Source organism: Melopsittacus undulatus, chromosome 12 (assembly GCF_012275295.1).
Source record: "Melopsittacus undulatus isolate bMelUnd1 chromosome 12, bMelUnd1.mat.Z, whole genome shotgun sequence".
Classification (NCBI taxonomy): Eukaryota; Metazoa; Chordata; class Aves; order Psittaciformes; family Psittaculidae; genus Melopsittacus; species Melopsittacus undulatus.
The window spans coordinates 13,680,261-13,698,029 of record NC_047538.1 but is presented as its reverse complement, the minus strand read 5'-3'; the positions used below and the strand labels follow the sequence as shown (position 1 = coordinate 13,698,029).

The 17,769-nt window shown below is 60.7% G+C and overlaps 2 protein-coding genes across 3 annotated transcripts; one reads left to right on the top strand and one right to left on the bottom strand.

The window, feature by feature from the left end:
• The first annotated feature begins 19 nt into the window (after nt 1-19).
• Nucleotides 20-5,338, top strand: LOC117436838 (somatomedin-B and thrombospondin type-1 domain-containing protein-like). Its single transcript, XM_034068039.1, has 6 exons — nt 20-519; nt 1,237-1,419; nt 1,541-1,631; nt 2,258-2,431; nt 2,887-3,001; nt 3,090-5,338. The coding sequence occupies exons 1-5, from the start codon at nt 33-35 to the stop codon at nt 2,990-2,992; spliced, it is 1,041 nt and encodes a 346-aa protein (XP_033923930.1). The 5' UTR covers nt 20-32; the 3' UTR covers nt 2,993-3,001; nt 3,090-5,338.
• Nucleotides 3,695-17,750, bottom strand: LOC106023438 (thyroid adenoma-associated protein homolog). 2 transcript variants are annotated; one of them, XM_034068037.1, is made up of 31 exons: nt 17,631-17,750; nt 16,828-17,005; nt 16,515-16,601; nt 16,204-16,231; nt 15,724-15,872; nt 15,415-15,537; nt 15,064-15,184; nt 14,689-14,840; nt 14,476-14,560; nt 14,042-14,178; nt 13,434-13,631; nt 12,375-13,059; nt 12,145-12,297; nt 11,958-12,067; nt 11,653-11,813; nt 11,263-11,429; nt 10,860-11,045; nt 10,168-10,316; nt 9,428-9,571; nt 9,093-9,197; nt 8,705-8,905; nt 8,171-8,321; nt 7,825-8,059; nt 7,442-7,681; nt 7,062-7,287; nt 6,736-6,942; nt 6,302-6,540; nt 5,617-5,799; nt 4,895-5,161; nt 4,595-4,800; nt 3,695-4,495 (listed from the first exon to the last, which is right to left on the bottom strand). In XM_034068037.1, exons 1-31 carry the CDS (start codon nt 17,732-17,734, stop codon nt 4,224-4,226), a joined length of 5,649 nt encoding a protein of 1,882 aa, XP_033923928.1. In that variant the 5' UTR covers nt 17,735-17,750; the 3' UTR covers nt 3,695-4,223. The 2 variants fall into 2 exon arrangements, with proteins under 2 accessions (XP_033923928.1, XP_033923927.1); XM_034068036.1 differs by lacking the exons at nt 16,204-16,231; nt 16,515-16,601; nt 16,828-17,005; nt 17,631-17,750 and having other exon boundaries at nt 15,415-15,595; nt 15,724-15,788.
• Nucleotides 17,751-17,769: the final 19 nt, after the last annotated feature.

Here is a 17,769-nt window from a genome sequence, read left to right as displayed (position 1 = left end):
GAGCATCAGCTTTAACCTGGCAGTGCCCATTCATGGATGCTCCCGGGCAGCTCCAGGCCTGCATCGTCCCAAGCACAGTGTTGTATTCACCATCCTGGTTTACTGCCCTGGCTACGGAGCGCAGAGCTGGGGTGGCAGCGGGCGCTGGAGCAGAAGGGAAGAGGCTTTGTCCCCCGCCCAGCACAGGGGCGGTGCGCTGGGCTCCCAACGCTACCGGCGCAGCCCTCGCTCCTCACCCAGCGCTCGCTGGTGCCGGTAAAGCCGGTGCTGTGTGGCAAAGCCGTCCCTTGGTGCTGCGGGGCGGCCGAGCCATGCGGGGCCTGCTGCTCTGCGGGGGCTGGCTGCTGGCCGCAGGCTGCCTGGTGTGTGCCGGGGGCAGCTGCCGGCACCGCTGCTGCCCGGGCAGGAACAACGCGTGCTGGGTGCCCGGTGCCCGCCGGGCTCACTGCTACTGTGACTCGTACTGCCAGAGGACGGGCGACTGCTGCCAGGACTACCACAGCGTGTGCCGCCGTGCCGGTGAGTGCTGGGAGCGGATGGCACTGATTGAACCCCGGGGCTGGGAATGCCCGCCTCGGCTGCTGCTTTTGGTGGCAGATGTTTGCTGTTAGCCCCGTACTTGGGGCATAACAGGATGTGTCTGAGGATCGCGGATGCCAGTTGGGCTGGATTGGAGCAAAATCCCGATTTTCCGCTTTTTTCCACGCTGGATGAATGGATGCTTCTAGTGTAATGAGAGCCTGCAGGGCTGGCCTCCGGTCGGCAGCTGATGATAGTGCTCCTGAGTTGTCAGTGTGGGACCTGAGCAGGATGAGCCCAGGCATCACCCCTGCCACTGTTGCGGGCAGTGCCTTGCACAGGAACAGTGGAATGGGGACGACAAACGGAGTGTGGGCTTGTGGGGTGCGGAGTCAGCCCTGCCTGGGAACTCAACCCCAAGGCAGCTCCCACAGCGGCCCCTGCACAATTGCAGCCGTCAGCCCTCCCTAATCTCCAGGGAGATTAGCGAGGTCCCAGCTCAGCGCGATGCAGAGCCGCAGCAGCAGCATGGGGATAAGGGCTGCGGAAGCCGAGCACAATGCCAGTGTGCTGGAGCCGGGGAGAGGGGCTGCCAGGGCCACGCCGGCCCTTTGCCTTCCTCCCCCTTTGCCTTCCTCCCATCCTGCATCTCCCCTGCTCTCCTTCCACCTTTCGTGCCACTGAAGCTGTTTCCCTCTGTCCCCTGCTCCCCGGCAGCCGTGGGCTGTGCGGTGGGGCCCTGGGGGCCGTGGAGCGGGTGCAGCTCCCCGTGCGGGGTGGGCAGCAGGGCCCGCAGCCGCCAGGTCACGGTCCCGCCGCGGCACGGAGGGGAGCCCTGTCCTGACCTCAAGCAGCGCCGCGGCTGCCTGGGCGAGCACCCGACCTGCGGGACAGCCAAAGGTAACGGCTCCCAATGGATGCCCCCCCCGCCCCTGCGCGGCTGTGCCCAGCGCTGCCAGCCCCGCTGCCGGTGCCAGGCCACCGTTAACCGTGTGTGTGTGCTCGCCTGCTCTTCTGCAAGAGGTGGCCAAGATACTACCCGATTCCTTCAGCCAGGACTTCAGGGATCCCTGGCGAAGAGCTGGGATGCTGCTGCTGGAGGAGCCATCCCGGTAGGTGCGGGGCTGGTGTCCCTCTGCACATCCCCCTGCAGCCGTGGCCTCTTGGCAGCCCCCAGATCTAAGGTCTCTTTGCACCCCCCCAGCCATTACCCTTCTCTCCCCCCAAAAAACATGGCTCCTTTTCATCCTTTTCTTGACCCATGGCCTCTTTGTACTCCACTAGAGCTAATACTTTTCTCCTCCACCACAGCCCCAAGGCCCCTTTGCACCACCCTACAAAATTAGGGCTGCTTTGCACCCCCCTCTTAAAGCTATTACCCCTCCCAAAACCATGATCCCTTTGTACCCCCCTAAATCTATGATTCTTTTGCTCCCCATAGCCCCTATTCCACCCCTATACAAATCCATGACTCCTTTGTACCCCCTCTCCAAGAGCTATGTCCCCTTTGCACCCCTCAGGACCATTACCCTTCCACCTCCCCACCCTGAAACAACATCCCATTTGCACCCCCCTCTAAATCCATCATCCCTCTGCAAACTGCCCCAGAGCCATTAACCTTCTCACCCCCAAACCCATGGCCATTCATACCTCCCCCATCCATCAAGAGAACACCACAGCCTCTGCCCTCCCAACCACCATTTTCCCCCTTTTTCTCCCCATTTTCCCCCCTCCCCAGCTCCCCCCTCCCCAGCTACTGCGGCTATTTCCGCCTGACACAGGTAGGGCCCCTGTGCCGAGGGCAGGCCTGGAGCCGCCGCCTGCACCCAGACAAGCAAGTGTGTGTTGAGTGCCGGGGGGACACATCCCAACACCGTCCCCACTGTACCGGGCACGGGCTGCAAGGAGCCAGGTAGGGGGGAAGCCCCTTTGGAGGTGCAATGCACCCTTTAGGGCTCCTCCAAAGGGTGGAGCATCTCTCTGTGTTCCTAAGGCACAATCCTTTTATATTCATATATATGTAAACCTAATATTGTAATATGCCACAATATGAGAAGTTAAATCAGTAATATGTACTATAAATCAGTAATATATAAAAAGAAATAATATATTAACAGAATATTTTAGTTGGAAGGGGCCTACAATTATCATCTAGTCCAACTGCCAGTATGCTATATATACACAATATATACCTATATATTTATATATATAGGTGTATATATATACATAAGTATATAATATGTAATATTATATATATTTATTTATGGCACACCCATATATATATATATATATATATATATATATATATATATATATATATATATATGTTTATGGCACACCCCAGCTCTCACTGTCTTTCCCTTCCAGGACATTTTGGGTGGCTGCCTCCGTGGCAGGGTGTCAGGGTTCATGGGTGCAGGAGGGGCTGCAGGAGAGTTGTGTCTGCCCCCCACCAGCTCTCATCTTCGTGTAGCACCCCCAGGTGAGCTGAGCTGCTCCACTGCTGCTTGCTGGGGAGGCAGGGAATGAAATGACAACATGGTGTCTTTTGTAATTTCACCCTTCCGCAGGCCTGCTGCTTGCCCTTGGAGCTGACTCCCTGTGCTCTCCATGAAGCACTTTGTTGAAAGAGTGGGAAGGAAACCCTGCTTATAAAGATTAACAATAAGGGAGCTGCTAAAGTGGTGACTAATGGTGGAAGGACATCACACTGGAGACATGGGAGGACAAGGTGATGATGTCACACTCAGCTGCGACATCATGCTGTGCAAGGAGCTGCTGTTGGCAAGCAGCTCGAGGATGGAGATCACATCCTTCCTCTGTGTTCGGGCTGGCCCCACTGCAGGGAACTGCTGGGTGAGCCGTGAAGGACGGCTCAGCTGCGTGCTGTGGTTTGCTGAGACAAATTAAACACAGGTACCCAAACTCTGCCCATGGGTGATGATGCTGGTGGGTGTCTGGGCTCAGCTGGAGGGAGTGGGGCTGAGCTGTGATGTTGGGCTGTGCTGGTGCCCTCCTCACCCTGCATGACACAACCCTGCTGGTGGGGTGCCCAGCCCAGGCTTGGCCGGTGGTACCCAGAGCTGAGACATTATGCTGGCAGCCTCACCCCTGCCTGCACCCACAAACCACCCCCTGGGTGACTCTGCCCCTGCAGGGCTGGGTGCCAGGGAGTCTGTGTACTCTGGGACTTGGGGTTTGAACCCCCCCAGCTGCGGTTGGGAGCTGCTGCCTGTTTGCTGCTCCAGGATGCACACAGCTCCCGCTGCCTCCCCCTCTCCACCTGCCCCTCCCGAGCAGGGAAACCATAAGGCTTCAATGGGGATGCTCTTGGCCTCTTTATTTGGGATAAAAGCCCAGGTCGACCATGAGCTAAACCACTGGTTAAAAAAACAGGTGCTGGGAGTCAAGCAGCACAAGATGGGGCACAGCTCCAGGGAGCATGTCCCCTCCTCCCAGCCACACCTGAGGGCAGGAATGCCACAAGCAAGAGCACAGGCACAGGCGAAGGTGACGCTGCACTGGCGTCCTTGGGGTGGAGTTAGAAAACACTGGGAACAAAGTGAGTGTGTCCCGCACAGGGAGTGGGGTTCCCCTGAGTTACACCACCGAACCTGCAGTCCTGGCTGGTGGCCACAGAGCATCGAGCAAATGGAGGGATGTGGCTGGGGGCTCGGTGTGATGCTGCTCTGTGCCTGGAGCTCTTAGGCAGCCCCGGAGGGTGGTCCTGGCTCCCCCAGTGCATTGCCCTGGCTGGGCACAGGGGCCAGCCCGTGCTGCACCAGCAGCCCCTGCACCAGCTCCAGCTCCTGCTCCAGCTCCTGGGTGCCACAGCCCAGCCCTGGCACGGTGGTGGCATCTTCCCCCAGCACCTGCAGCGCCTGTGCCACCAGCCGGGCCCTCACCAGCAGCACGGCCACAGCTGTGTGCAGCTTGGCACAGCCCAGTGCCTTCATCCCACAGCGGACAGCAGCTTCTGCAGAGAGAGCAGGCAAAGGAGCTGTGAGCATGGCAGAGCTGGCCTGGGGACAAGGACACCAGGTTGCCTGTCCCAAGGCTGCACACTGTGCTGTACCTTGGCTCCAGTGCTGCTTGCAGTACTGCAGGTCGTGCAGGACACCGGGGCCTGTGGCTGTCAACCAGTGCAGAGCTGAGGCACGGAGTGCAATGCTGGTGGATGCCTTCTCCAGGAGCTGCAGCAGGATGGGGAGCAGCTGCCGTGCCAGGACAGCTGGCTCTGCAAAAACATTGGGTTCATCCTCTTTGTACAGGCTGATGGCTCTAGGGGAGAAAGATGAGGTACAAGTGAAGCCAAAGGCCAGCCCCATGGTACCCTGTGCTCCCCTGTACCTGGCCCACGGGTCAGGAAACTCACTTGTTGGCCTCCAGCTCCTTCACGATGCCCCTGAGATCCAGGACAGGGAGGTGCTGCAGCAGCATGTCCAAGGTTGCAGGGTGCTCCCCAAACTCTTCCAGGAGGAGCTGCAGGAGGCCCTGGAGCCCCACGTTGTCCTGAACAAAGACGCAGTTGGCATGGATCAGCTCCCCAGGGTCCTGCTGCAGGAGGCTGGCAAAACCTGCTGCCTCCTGCCGGACCTCCCGCTCCTCGTCTTGCAGAAGGTGAATGCCCACATTTATCAGCCTGGGGAGAGGGAAGAGAGGGGTCACTGCACTGCTCAGAGCATCCCCAGCCTGCCTGGGGGGGAGGGAAGGATGAGACCTCCTAGGGGAATGCTTCCCTGAGGGCATTTTCTCCTGGGTTGTGAAAGGCAGAGCCACCACCCAGGCACCGGCAGCCTGGGAGGGCAGGGACTGCAATAGGGCCTGTGGGACCCAGCAGTGTGATTTGCTGCACAGAAGGGACTGGTTGCTTCTATTAAAATGCCTCCCACAAATGTTTTGTAGGCTTGGGTGCTGTCGATTTGTAAATGAGTGGAGTGTTCTTTAAATCCCCTGAGTTTTTTGTAGGACATCCTTCACAGTCAGCTAACCCACAGCACCCTGGGGCTGGGGCTCCTGGAGCAGTGCTGCTGAGAATGCATTGCAGCCACGGGCAGTGGGGATGTATGTGGCCAGGGGATGTGCTCAGTGACGTACCGCAGAGCCACGGGGACAAGCACAGGACAGGCAGCACGCAGGGATCTCTGCACCACGGCAGCAGCCGCTGTCTGCAGTGAGCGGGCAGCCGCCAGCCGCAGCTCCTCGCACGCAGCAGAGCGGCTGCACTCCTCCAGGGCCGTGCACCATCGCTGGACCAGAGCACTGTCCTCATCCCCAAACCTGCCAGGGAAGCATAAGGAATCCAGAACCTTCAGCTCCACCCAGCGGATGGCAGCTACTGCCTGCCCTGAGATCGCAGGACCCAGATGCAAAGATGTGATTTGTAATCACAGAATCAACTCTTTGGAAAAAGACCTTTAAGTTCATCAAGTTCAACCTTTACCCCAGGAATGCCAAGGCCACCACTTAGCCCTGTCACTAAGGGCCTCATGTACATGTTTGAACAGTTCCAGGGATGGTGATTTCACCATTGCTCCAGGCAGTCTGTTCCAACACCTGACCACCCTCTCAGTGAAGAATTTGTTCCTATTATCCAATCTAAACCTCCCCTGGTGCAGCTTGAGGCCATTATCTCTTGTCCTATCACTTGTTACCTGGGAGACCAACCCCCACCTCACTACAACCTCCTTTCAGGAGAAGTCACAGCTCTGTTTGCAGCAAGGACTAAGGAGAAGTCTCCTGGAAGAGTCAGGCTGAACCCTTGGCAGCAGCAGGGACCTACCGGTGGGAGAGAAGCAGACTGGCAACACACAGCGCCTGGGAGAGGAGGTCGGGGCCAGGACACTCAGCTTCTACCATGTGCAGTAACATCTCCAGGCATGCTGCTGAGGAGCCCTGGAGCTTATGGGAAGCTTCCTGGGACCACGAGGAGGGGTCTCTGTAAAGATGCAGCAAAGCCTCAAGGTACAATCTCAGGAACTCTCTGTCCCTTCTCTCTTGCAGCACCGACTGCAAGCTCTCCTAGTTGACAATGGGAAAGAAGGTACATGGTTAGTGGCCCTGGCAGCAAACGATGGCAACCTCAGCACAACCAGGCAAGTGCCTGCACCCTCAGCCCTGGGAGCACTGTGCTTCTCAGTGAGCACCCAGGGTCCCATCTGTGCAGTGCATTGGGGACCTTCTGCTTTACTTAGCGACTTTTGAGCCTTGCCATACCAGCAATGTTAGCCCGAGAGCCTTCTCCAGCTCCTCACAAGTTCTCTCCTTCCTGGCAATCACCCAGCACAGGATGGCAAGCTGGACATCAGGATTTGACTGCTGGACAAGAGTGCAGACAGCACCAATCCTCTTGCCATCCATCAGCCTGGCTGCCTCACTGCACATGAAGCGGGCCATCGTTTGGTGAAGTACGGCCAGGCCCACCTGGAAGAAAACCAAGATTACCCTTCCAGCGCTCAGCCTCAAGTAATGGGACTCATGTCCCACCCCAGGCTCACTGCCAGGAAGGCCATGGCCATGCTCGTCCTGGCAGGCAGTGATACCTGCAGCTCGACACATCCCGCCTTGCCTCCCGGCGGAAGGCTGCCCAGCTCGGTGCTGATGGCATCATGGATGCTCTGGGCCAAGCCAGGGCTGAAGGATGCAGGCAGGAGGGTGAGGACCCGGAGGAAGGCATCACGGATGAGTGGGCATCGCTGGGCAGGTGTGAGCAGCCAAACACGTGCCTCCAGCTGCAGAGCCACGGGGTGCAGCTCCTCGGGTGACAGCCTGGGAGGAGACACACTGCTCACCATGCTGCTCACCACTGCTCACCATGCTGCTCACCACTGCTCAGCACTGCTCAGCATAGGGCACTCTGTGGCCAAAAGCTGCATCTTGGTGCAGAGTGACATGGGCAGGGGCTTGGCACAGGAGCACTCACCCATCGGTGCCTGCAGTGGGCGCCAGCAGTGCCTGCATCTGCAGCAGGCGCCCATGGACAGCGTTGTGCGAGCGGATCTGTTCGGCTGTTGTGGGGAGCTGCTGGGCCAGCTGCAGGAGGAACCCAGGGCGCCGGGGCAGTGGGATGACAGGCACCAGTGCCTTGGCAGCCATCGCTCGCACAGCGTAGATAGGGCTCCCTGCCAGCCCCAGCAGTGGCTCCAGGAAGCCATCAGAGGGGCTGTAAAGCAAAAAGGACACCACATGGTGATGCTCTGGCTGGAGCAAAACCCCCAGAAGACCAGAGCCATCCCCAGCACCACAAGACCACCTCCCATTGCAGGAGCCCTTGGCTGGGGCAGAGCATCTCTACTGCCCCCTTACCTGCCAGGGCCATCAGCACCAGGCTGCAGCTGGGCCAGGAAGGTGAGGACTGCATGGAGTGCAGGGTGCAGGCAGGGCCCCGCTGCCATGTGCCCTTCAGCTGCCCCCAGCTCTCCCAGCAGCACAGCCCCCAGCTGCGGGTGCTGCCCCAGGAACGCCTGCAGGCTCAGCCCCTCCATTGGGCAGCTCTCCCCACGGCTCCGCTGCTGGCCCAGCAGCCGGGATGTGAGGGCGCCTGCATGGAACAGAAATCAGCATCAGGTCCCATCCATCCCCTGCCCGACACCCCACACTTTGCCCCAGCCAGGGTTGGAACCCCACGAGATCTCTCCCCCTTGGTACTCACTGAAGAGCTGGATGGCCGCGTTCCTCATGGCCCAGCAGGGCGAGCCCAGGCCCCGCAGTGACAGAGCCACCATCGGCGTGGTGTGCCACAGCAGCGCGCTGCCCAGCCCCGTGCCATGGACCAGTGTCTGCAGCACATGGAGGGCACACACCTGGGGAGAGCGTGAGGGGCTCAGCAGCACTGCATGGGGAGGGGGCTTGTGCTTCTGTGCAAAGGGAAGGTCAGGGAAGAGATGGTGGGACCAAGGGGCCTTCAACTCTTGGGCTGCTGTGGTCTCTGCACTAGCGCAGTCTCATAGACTCACAGAATGGTTTTGGTTGGAAGGCACCTCATCGAGTTCCAGCCCCGTGCCACAGGCAGGGACACCTTCCACTACAGCAGCTTGCTTCAAGCCCCGTCCAACCTGTCCTTCAGCACTGCCAGGAATCAGGCAGCTGGGGTACCCAGCACGACCCCCTTGACAGGACCTGGCACAGATCACCCTGTCCTCAAACAGGCTACAGCAGCCAGGAGGTCAGTGCCCACCGCTCTCACCTGTGGGAGGTCGAGGGTCTGGTCCCAGTCCTTCGGCAGGGCTGTGTTGGCCAAGGCCAGCAGTGTCTGGACACAGTGGGTCAGCAGCGGCCGTGCCTGCGCCGGGGCCTCCCCGCTGACGATGCAGAGGAAGAGCACAGGGAAGCCGGCAGCACGGCGTGTGATTGAGCTGCTCCGGGGTCCGCTCAGTGCTTCTAAGCCCTGAGGAACAAAACCCATCCAAAATATGGCTGTAAACCTGCTGGCCAGAGCCTGCAGCTGCTCTGCAGGGAGGGCATCGGCTGCACCAACCTTGCACTGCAGCAGCCCCAAGGTGGGGGAACACGGACACACAGCCCTGAGGTTCCCCAGGGCACAGGGGGAATATGGGTCAGAATGAACACAGTACCTGCTCCAGCATGGTCTGCGGGATGGCCTGCAGCTCCACATCCGGGTGGTTCAGCAGAGCGGCACAGAATTTGATGAAGCCAGTGCTGCAGCCCTCCACTGCTCCCTAGGGCAGAGCAGTGTCAGGCCCCCCACAGTCCCCAAAAACCGCTTTGCAAAGGGGAAGAAGCAAGCAGGAAGACATGATGGGATTTGACACGGGGATGCCAGATGGGGCTTCCAGCTGTGCCCCACATCCTGCCCCAGAGCAGACCCTGCCTCACCCTCCCTGCACACCAGTGAGAAGCCCCAGCTACTGGCCTGGGGCAGGGCAGGAGGGGTGGGACATGCTCTTACCCAGTGCCGGCACCGCAGCAGGATTTCCCGGAACACCCTTGCAGCCATCTGCAGGGTGGGCAGTGGCAGCAGGGGCCCTGATCCAGCTGGCAGCCCTGGTGCCAGCAGCAGCTCGGCCAGGCCCCCCAGGAGCAGCCCTATCTCCTGGAAAGAAGCAGAAGGTCACCAGGACTGGCAGCAGGGCTGCCCCATTCCTGCCCTGCCCCACCACTGCTGCCGCAGGGAAGCACAGCAGGTGCTGCCATCACTCCCAGCGTGGACGCTCTCAGTTGCCGGTGCTACCGACATGGCCATGAGCATCCACAAGCTCCACAGCATGGCAGCATCCCAGCCAGCTGCAAGGTGTGAGTAGCAGAGATGGCCTTTTTCCAGGCACCTGGTGAGGCTGCGGAGGAGAAGCTGTGACGGGCGGCTGTCAGAAGGGGGCTGTGATGGGTGGCTGCAGGGCTGCCAGCTGGGAAGCCTGGCTCTGCCACAGCTGGGGTCTGTCAGTGCCTGGGAACCAGCTGGGTTCATAAGGGCAGGCAGAGAGGTGGCTGCTTTCAGTGGTCACATCCTCCCTGACAGGGGGTGAGGATGGGTCTGGCTGCTCCAAGGTAAGGGCAGAGATTCACCCTTTTGTCTCCCCTGGGAGGTGAATGCCCCAAGGGGAGCTGAAGAACCGGCTGGTGGGGTGGGCTGGGTGGTGGGTGCTGGGCTGGGCTGCTCCTCTTTCCAGTGCTACAGAGAGGGATGCTTACCTTCACTGACACCCAGCAGCAGGTCAGGATCAGGCTGTGTTCCTCTGACAGCAAGACTGAGTCCTCCTCTTCCTCCTGTACGCCACCTTTGCCCAGCATGATGAGGGAGCCAATGGCATTCCCCATGTCTGCAAACGATGGGGCAGCAGCTGTGAAAGAGAGAAGCCTGGTATGAACAGGGCAGAGCCTATGGGGCATGTGGGGTAGAGGGAGAGGGATGCTGTTGGGGGTTTGGGGGACTTGCTGTCCCATTTGGAGTGCACACAAATGGCAGTGACCTCTGTCTTGCAATGTGTGTAGGTGTGCTTTGCCCTGCTGCTCTTTCTGAGCCATTGCTGTAAGTGCTCCATCAGCCCTTGCTTTCATAGCTACTTCAACCTGGCAAGTGCTTTGATGCTTCTAGAATGTTCTAGCCTCTACTGCTGCTGCTGTTCTCACATGCAGTTGAGAAAGGGACCCAGACCCAGGCATCAGTCACTGTTCCTGCAATTTCCAGAGCATCCTGCAGCACTCTTGCCCAGGTGTCCTGATTCGGACCTCACTCCTGGGCCAACCTTCCCAGCCTGGCCCCACTGCTGTCCTTGCTAGAGGCAGTGAGCCCAAAGTGCATCCCTAGAGCCTGGAGGGCTGCTGGGTCAAGGATGGCTGTGTCAATGGCTCCCAGGGATGGTTCCCCTTGGGGACATGCTCACCTTGCTCATCAGCACCAGGGCCCTGCTGGCTCTGCAGAGCTCCCAGGAGGAAGGAGGTGATGTCCCTGGCCGTGGTCACGAGGCCGGTGAGCAGCTCCTGCCAGCTCTGCGCCAGTTCTGCTGCCCGCATGGAGGCAGCCACCTCCGGCACCTGGAGCAGGCACCTCCGCAGGGCTGCGATGGCTCCTGCACAAACATGGGCTCTGGTCACAGCTCCCCTGCCCCAGCCTGAGGCTGCAATAGCTCCTGGGCAGGGAGCGAGCAGGGCCCCTGGGAAGGGGCACACTGAGCAGGCAGTGCAGCAAGGCAGGGAAACTGAGGCAAGGACAAGGCATCAGCACTGAGTCCTGCCTGCTCCGGACTCCCAGGGCAAGAGCTGCTACAGGAACTCCTGGGGCTGTACCGTGCATTGGTGTGCTGGCTGCTGCCTGCAGCAGGTCCTGGCGCGCCGCAGCGTACTGGGCTTGCAGCATGTGCAGAAGGTGCTGAGCAAAGCACAGGCCTCGGTTGGGCAGAGTCAGGGGTGCTTCAGCCTCCAGGGCCAGGCTCTTCATGGTGCCACTGTCCGACCTGGGGGAAGAGGCAGATGATGCTGTGAGGACAAGGGAGTTTTCTGTCAGTCTTGTGCTATGCAGCTCCTGCACCCGGTCCAGCTCCCCAGAGCAAGGCTATTTCAGACCCAAGCCATTGCTGCCCTGAGCTATAAAAGCAGACCCCGGTGAGGCACCGGTGCTGCAGACACTCTCAGGTGCTGCAGTGCCACTGTGGGGAGGGGAGGGCTGTGAGCTCGTACTTCTGCAGGATGGTCTTCATCAGCACAGCTCCGGCTTCAGCCTCCTGCACTCTGGGGCTGCCCAGGGTGTTCTGGGCCAGCTGGAAGAGAGCCAGGGCGATGGGCTCGGGGAACGTAGGGGGGAAGTAGCGCACGAGCAGCTCTGAGGCCAAGTCTCTGATCTGCCGAGATAGTAGAGGTGGGGGGGATTGGGAAGAAGGAAAGGGGCCAGAATGGGGCAGGAGGGAAGCATGGTGGGCTTCCCCTCCAAGCCTGCTCAGGAGCAAGGCATCTTTATGATCTCACCTCATCTTTACAAGGCTCACCTCATTGGTGCTGTCCTGCAAGCAGCTCAGCAGTGCCAACAAATTGGGCTGGGAGAAAAAGTCCCAGCAGCCGCTCTGCCTGGCGTAGCTCAGTAGCGTGGCCATGGTCCCTATGGTGGGGGCAAGGGGTGGTGTGACAGGGTTGGTGGGGAGCACCCCACAGCTGAGGGTTGATGCTCATACTCACGTGGGGGCTGCCCTTTCTTCTTGTCGGGGCTCCAGGTGTTTGTGCAGGTCTCCAACACAGCGGACAGGAGCAGCAGACCTGTCTTCTTCCTTTGGAAGTTGGAGCCTGGGCTGAGCGAGGTGATGCTGAGCTGCAGCAGCCACTCCACAAAGCCTGCGGGCAGAGAGCATGGCAGCGAATGATGTGCATCCCCCAGGGCTGTGATGGAGGCTGCGGGGTGGCTGCCGCACCTACTGCCTGTGCAAGCTGCCCCTGTCCCTCGCTGGGGTCGGTGCCTTGGGGATCCTTCCCCCGCAGCTGGGCCAGGGAGCTGTCCCGCAGCCGCACCAGCGCCTTCTTCACCGCTGCCTGCAGCAGCTGCCGGAACGAGGAGGAGTCGCAGTTGAGGTTGAGGGGCAGGAACTGCCGCAGCAGCCGCACCTCGGTGCCCGAGAGGGGCTGGTTGGTGCTGGGGCTGCAGCAGAGCAGCCCCATGGCCGCCAGCCGCACGCCCTCCTCGCGGGCCCCCAGGCAGCAGCAGAGCCGCTCCAGCGCCTCGCCATGCAGCGGCAGCGCCCCCGCCACGCTCTTCTGTGCCTTCAGCAGGGAGACCCAAGCCCGGAGCGACGCCGTGTCCTGGCCACGGAACCGGGCGGCCAGAGGTGCCTGCGTGGCCGGGAGCTGCCGCAGGGTCCAGGCCAGCAGGTAATTGGCGGCGTTGTTCTGCAGGATGGGCAGGGGGGAGCAGAGCGCCTGGGAGAGCAGGGGCAGCCAGCGCAGCGCCCACCGCTCCGCCGCAGCCTCCGCCGAGCCCCGCTGCTCCACACACTGCTGCCGCACCAGGGCTCTGTAGACCTCGGCGGCTGCAGGACACAGGTGGTTGGTGGAGAGGCAGCTCAAGAGGTGCTGCGGCAGGTCCCGGTAGGTGTCCAGCACCTGCGAGAAAGGCAGACAGCCCTCAGCATCCTGTCAGAATGAAGGCTGCATGTGGTGGGGGACAGATCTGGGTACAGACCACACTGTGGTCGCCCATGGCACTGAGCATCTCTCGTATCCCAAGTGGCTTCTGGACAGCTTTTGGTGGGCATCAACAGGCAAAGCTTCCCTCCCTGCTGGTGGTCCCCAGAGGGATGCATCACTGTTGCTGCAGCTCACTACCCCACCACCCCTAACCCTAACCCTCTGGCTGGAAGGCTGCCTGCCGGCATGGCTGAGCTGGGCAGGAGGTGACAGGCAGCAGGCAGTGGCTGTGCCATCCCGGCTGCAGTGGCAGCTAGGACAGAACCTCTCCATCCCCCCACCTTTCCTACCTGCTGGCTGCCCACATAGGGGACAATGGCACAGAGGGGCACATATCTGGCTTTGATTTGCCATGGCATTGAGACCACCCTCTGCAGCATCTGTTGGTAGAGGGGTCTCTCCTGATCCTGAAAGTGCTGGCACTCAAGGTAGTAGATCTCCAGGAGCAGTTGGAAGGAGCTGTGGATGAACTCGGACACCCCTTCCACCTGGGGACAGGACAGTAGCAGGAGTGGTCAGGGTGGGCCCCCTCTCCTGTCTTGCTGTCAGGAAAGACCCTTTGCTTTCCTGTGTCTGTGGACTTTCAGTACTGGCTGGTAACCGTGGGGTTAGGGGCTGGGATGTGGGAATGGCAGGTGGTGAGACAGCAGATGTGGACAGACAAGGACTGCACCCGTGGGTGCTGCCTGGGGAGGGTGAAGCACTCAGACATCATGTGTGACATGTCCCAGCCTCACCACCACGGGTGCCTCTGCCCTGACAGGGCAGACACAGGCAAGGGTGTTGAAACAGGCTTTATGGAGCTGAAACAGGTGGGGGTGTGTTATGGGCAGGGGAACAGGAGCTGAGCCAGGTCAAGGAAGGGCTGTGTCTGGCTGCTGCAGCACCCTGGCCTTACCGGGGTCTCAGCATTGTTCCACACCAGCTGGAGGAGCTGCTGGAGGAGCTCGGTGTCCTGGGCCAAGATGCGGGTCCCCTTCAGGGACCAGAGAGCAGGCAGAGTATCCCGCAGGCGCTGCAGCCACAGGGCACAGGCTGCAAAAGAACAGAGCTCCACTGCAACCCTCACCCTGAGACTGCTCTGCAGCAGAGCTGCCACAGGCTGCTGGGCTTAAGGACCACATGCGCAAAGGGAACGGATTCCCTGTGAGGTACACAGGAGCCCAAGAGTGTCCATCATGCTGGAGCAGAAATTAATATCAGTTTCCAAAACGGCTGCCAGGATCCATAAAGCATCTTCCCTGGGAGCAGATGAAGTGCCATGGGGGTTCCATACAACATTAACACAGTGAACCTTTCGAACCCCCACACGGTGAGGTCATCATCTCCTACCTTGGAAGCAGTAGTAGTGGCAGTCCTTCTGCTCCTTGGTCAGGGCACACAGAGTGGGAAAGATCACGTCCAGCAGCAGGCATGCCTGTGGGAGCACAGTGACTCAGGGAGCAGGCAGGGGCAGGGTTTCCAGGGTGAGAAAACCCCACCAGTGGCTGTGGCCCTCTCCAAGGGCTCTCTCAAGCCTTGGACGTTGGGTTGGAGCTCTCCTACCTTGTGTGTGAAGCTCTCCAGCTGGCAGCTGAGGATGTCCAGCTTGCAGCACGTCAGCAAACCTCTGGTGAGCACCAGCTTCTCCAGCCCATCTGGCTCCAGGACCGTGGGGGTCTCCACTGCCAGCTCCCCGAACTTCAGCTCCCTCGTGCCTGGTGGGAAAGGGCTGCATTGGATGGCAGAGAGATGGCAAACACGAACGCTGCTCTGAGTGCAGACTGCCCCGGTTCATCCCAGAGTGACCCTGAGAGCCAGACACAGCAGCAGAGTCCAGCCTGGACTGCTGGTGAGTGGCATTGGTCTCTGTCCCCTCACACCCTGTCCATGACATCCCCATCCCAAGAGGCCATCCCTGGCTTGGGATGGAGCACACACCTTGCTTGGGGAGCTGGAAGAGGCCCAGCACGGCACTGGCCCCATGCTCAGGCTGGGGGGCCATGTTCACCAGCATGCTCAGGGCTGTGCCCACCAGCAGCCTCGTGTCCTTGTTCAGGGCCTGGACTTAGCAAGGGAGGCAAAGGCACAGCTCAAAACACCATTTAAACCATTTAACCACCCCCTCCATGCTCATATGGGCAATTACACAGGATCCCTTGGACACCCCAGACACTGGGGCTGTCCCTGCAGCTTCCCTCAGTGAGGGGAACAGGGAAAGCACCCTGGAAGGATGGCATTGCTCTGCTCCTCGGACCAGGCAGCACCATCCCTCCCTGGGGCCATACGCACCTTCCCCCACACCACCTCCAGCAGCAGCCCCAAGAGGCTTTGCAGGGTCTGGCTCTTTTTCTCTGCGCTCCACACCAGGGGGGCCACATCCTTCGGCAGCGCCTGGAAGAGCTGGAGGCAGGCCTGGAGGAGCAGGAGGGCCCGCGGGGATGGCTGTCAGTACCCCTCACCTCTGAAAGAGCTGTGATTCCCCATGGATGGCCATTCGAAGAGGCTCTGTGCACTACATCCCTCCCGCGCATCACTGCCGGTGCCCGGCCGGTCCTTGCGGGGACTGATCCTTCCCCTGCTGCCGGATTCGGCTCTCACCTTGATGACCAGGTAGCCCCATGTGGTGCTGGGCGCAGGCTGGCTCCGCAGCACCCAGCGCAGGGTGGTGGTCAGGCGCTGCAGCAGCAGGGCCAGGTTCTGTCGCCAGTGCTGCCGGCCCAGGCTGCTCTCCTCCATGAACAGGCACACTGCAAGCGAGGGGACAGCATCAGCCTCCGCCCCTGCCCACAGCCAGCCCTGCTCCCAGTTAAACCAAGGACAGTGCTGCTGGTAAGCAGGGTGAGAATGGGGCTGGGATGCAGGGGATGCTTTGGCTTTGTCTGGTTTCCAGCTGTCCTGGGGCGGGTGAGCAGAGCCATTGGGTGCTACTGGGGTCTCTGCAGGGATCCCACAGATCCGTCTGATCCCTGTCCCCTCTCCCACAAGCACAGGGGACCCGGTGTGGGTGGACAGGGGTGTGCTGTGCATTGGTGGTGTGGGCTGGAAGAAACCTCTAGAGGGGAAGGCGCAAAGACTGACCTGACTGAAGGTCCCCAGGAGACAGCACCTGTGGGGGCAGAAGGACAGTTTGTCCCACAGGAGAACATGCTGGGGCTCAGTGCCTTGGGCAGGAGGGTCCTGCCTGCACCCGAAGCTGTCCCAGGGGTGACCAAAGGGCTGGTGTGAGGGGCAGCCACGTGTCACCAGCTGCAAGCAAGGTCAAAACCCTGGAGTGGTGGAACAAGAAGCAAAGGACCCCGGGCAGCCCAAACCAGGAGGTCCCTGTCACACATGGGTTCCAGTCAAGCCCCTGCAAAGCCAGTGCCACCACAGAACCGGGGTTCTCTCACCTCTCCCTGTGGCATCAGACCGGACAGCAGCGTGCCCACCTCCTGGGCCAGCACAGCTTCCTTCCCCACCGCCAGCTGGGTCACGATCTGCCAAGAGACAGCCTGAGTCAGTGCGTCTGCCCAGACCCCATTAGGTACCCACTGCAGAGGGCAGCTTTCAGGGGAGCAGGGTGATGGGCCAGAGGCCCCTTTGCTGGTAAGGATGCACCGCACGAGAGCTGTGCCACTGCAAGGACAGCTGGGAGAGACCCTCCCTTGCACTTATGGCTAATAACTGCTCTGAAGCTGCAGACCTGCCGGTTGTGTTACGGACCTGTTCCAGTTTCTGGAAGGAGCTGGAGTTGCTGGTTGCCTCCATCTGGAAAGCCAGGACACAGCGGAGCAGGGGCCGTGCCTCTGCCTCACCCAGCGCCTGCAGACCCTCGCTCAGCGCCCGTGACAGCAGCAGAGCCTCCTCCAGGTGCTTGTCTCGGCATCTCTTGGCAGTACTCCTGAAACAGGGTGGGGATGGGGTGAGGATACCTCGGGCTCAGCGGGGATTAGGATGGTCATGCCCCATCTTACGTCACTGGGGTAGGGGTGCCCCAGCTCAGTGTGCATTGGGGTGGAGGTGCCATGGCCTGGCAGAGATCTGGGGGGGGGCCCAGCATGATGTGGAGTATGGGTGCCCCACCTTGATAGGGATTAGGACTGGGGTGCCCCTGCTTGCAATGATCCTCTCTCCCAATGGCACCCAGCATTGCATTGGGTCCGTTCTGGCCAATACAAGTCCCTGGTGGGGCAGGGGGTGGGGGATGGCAGAAAACCACAAAAAATCCCACGAACGGGTGCGCGGCTGCTGCAGAGCAGGCTGGGAAAGAACGGGGGCTCTGTCCGGGTACCGAGCTGAGCTTCCCTCCCTCCGTCCCAACCCGTGCCCAGGGAGATACTCGGGGTACCCATGCCCGGGAGATGCCGGTATTCGCGCCAGGGAGGGATGCGCGGGGTGCCCGCGCCGGGGGATGCCGATACGCGTGCCCGGGGGGATGCTCGGGGGCTCCACGCCGCGGGACTCCCGATGGACCCGCACCCTTGGGGGGATACCAGGGGTTCCTCGCCCGAGGCCCGTCCTCTTACCCGGCGAACTGCCGCAGGCACTGCAGGCAGGAGAGCACCGGCTGGGCGATACCCAGAGCCCCGTAGAATTCAGCGCAGGCCTGCGCCTCCCGCTCGGCGCCCATGGCCGGGGACGGCACCATAGAGCTCGGCCGCGCTC

Bases quoted from the DNA above. Each gene is read 5' to 3' on its own strand.
- LOC117436838 (XM_034068039.1), top strand. From the start codon at position 33: ATGGATGCTCCCGGGCAGCTCCAGGCCTGCATCGTCCCAAGCACAGTG. The intron at 1,420-1,540 runs GTAACGGCTCCC...CTCTTCTGCAAG, and splicing joins GACCTGCGGGACAGCCAAAG to AGGTGGCCAAGATACTACCC. The intron at 2,432-2,886 runs GTAGGGGGGAAG...TTTCCCTTCCAG, and splicing joins CACGGGCTGCAAGGAGCCAG to GACATTTTGGGTGGCTGCCT.
- LOC106023438 (XM_034068037.1), bottom strand. From the start codon at position 17,734: ATGGGCGCCGAGCGGGAGGCGCAGGCCTGCGCTGAATTCTACGGGGCT. The intron at 14,179-14,475 runs GTAGGAGATGAT...GTTCTTTTGCAG, and splicing joins CCACTACTACTGCTTCCAAG to CCTGTGCCCTGTGGCTGCAG. The intron at 13,060-13,433 runs GTAGGAAAGGTG...CCTTTCTCGCAG, and splicing joins CCTATGTGGGCAGCCAGCAG to GTGCTGGACACCTACCGGGA.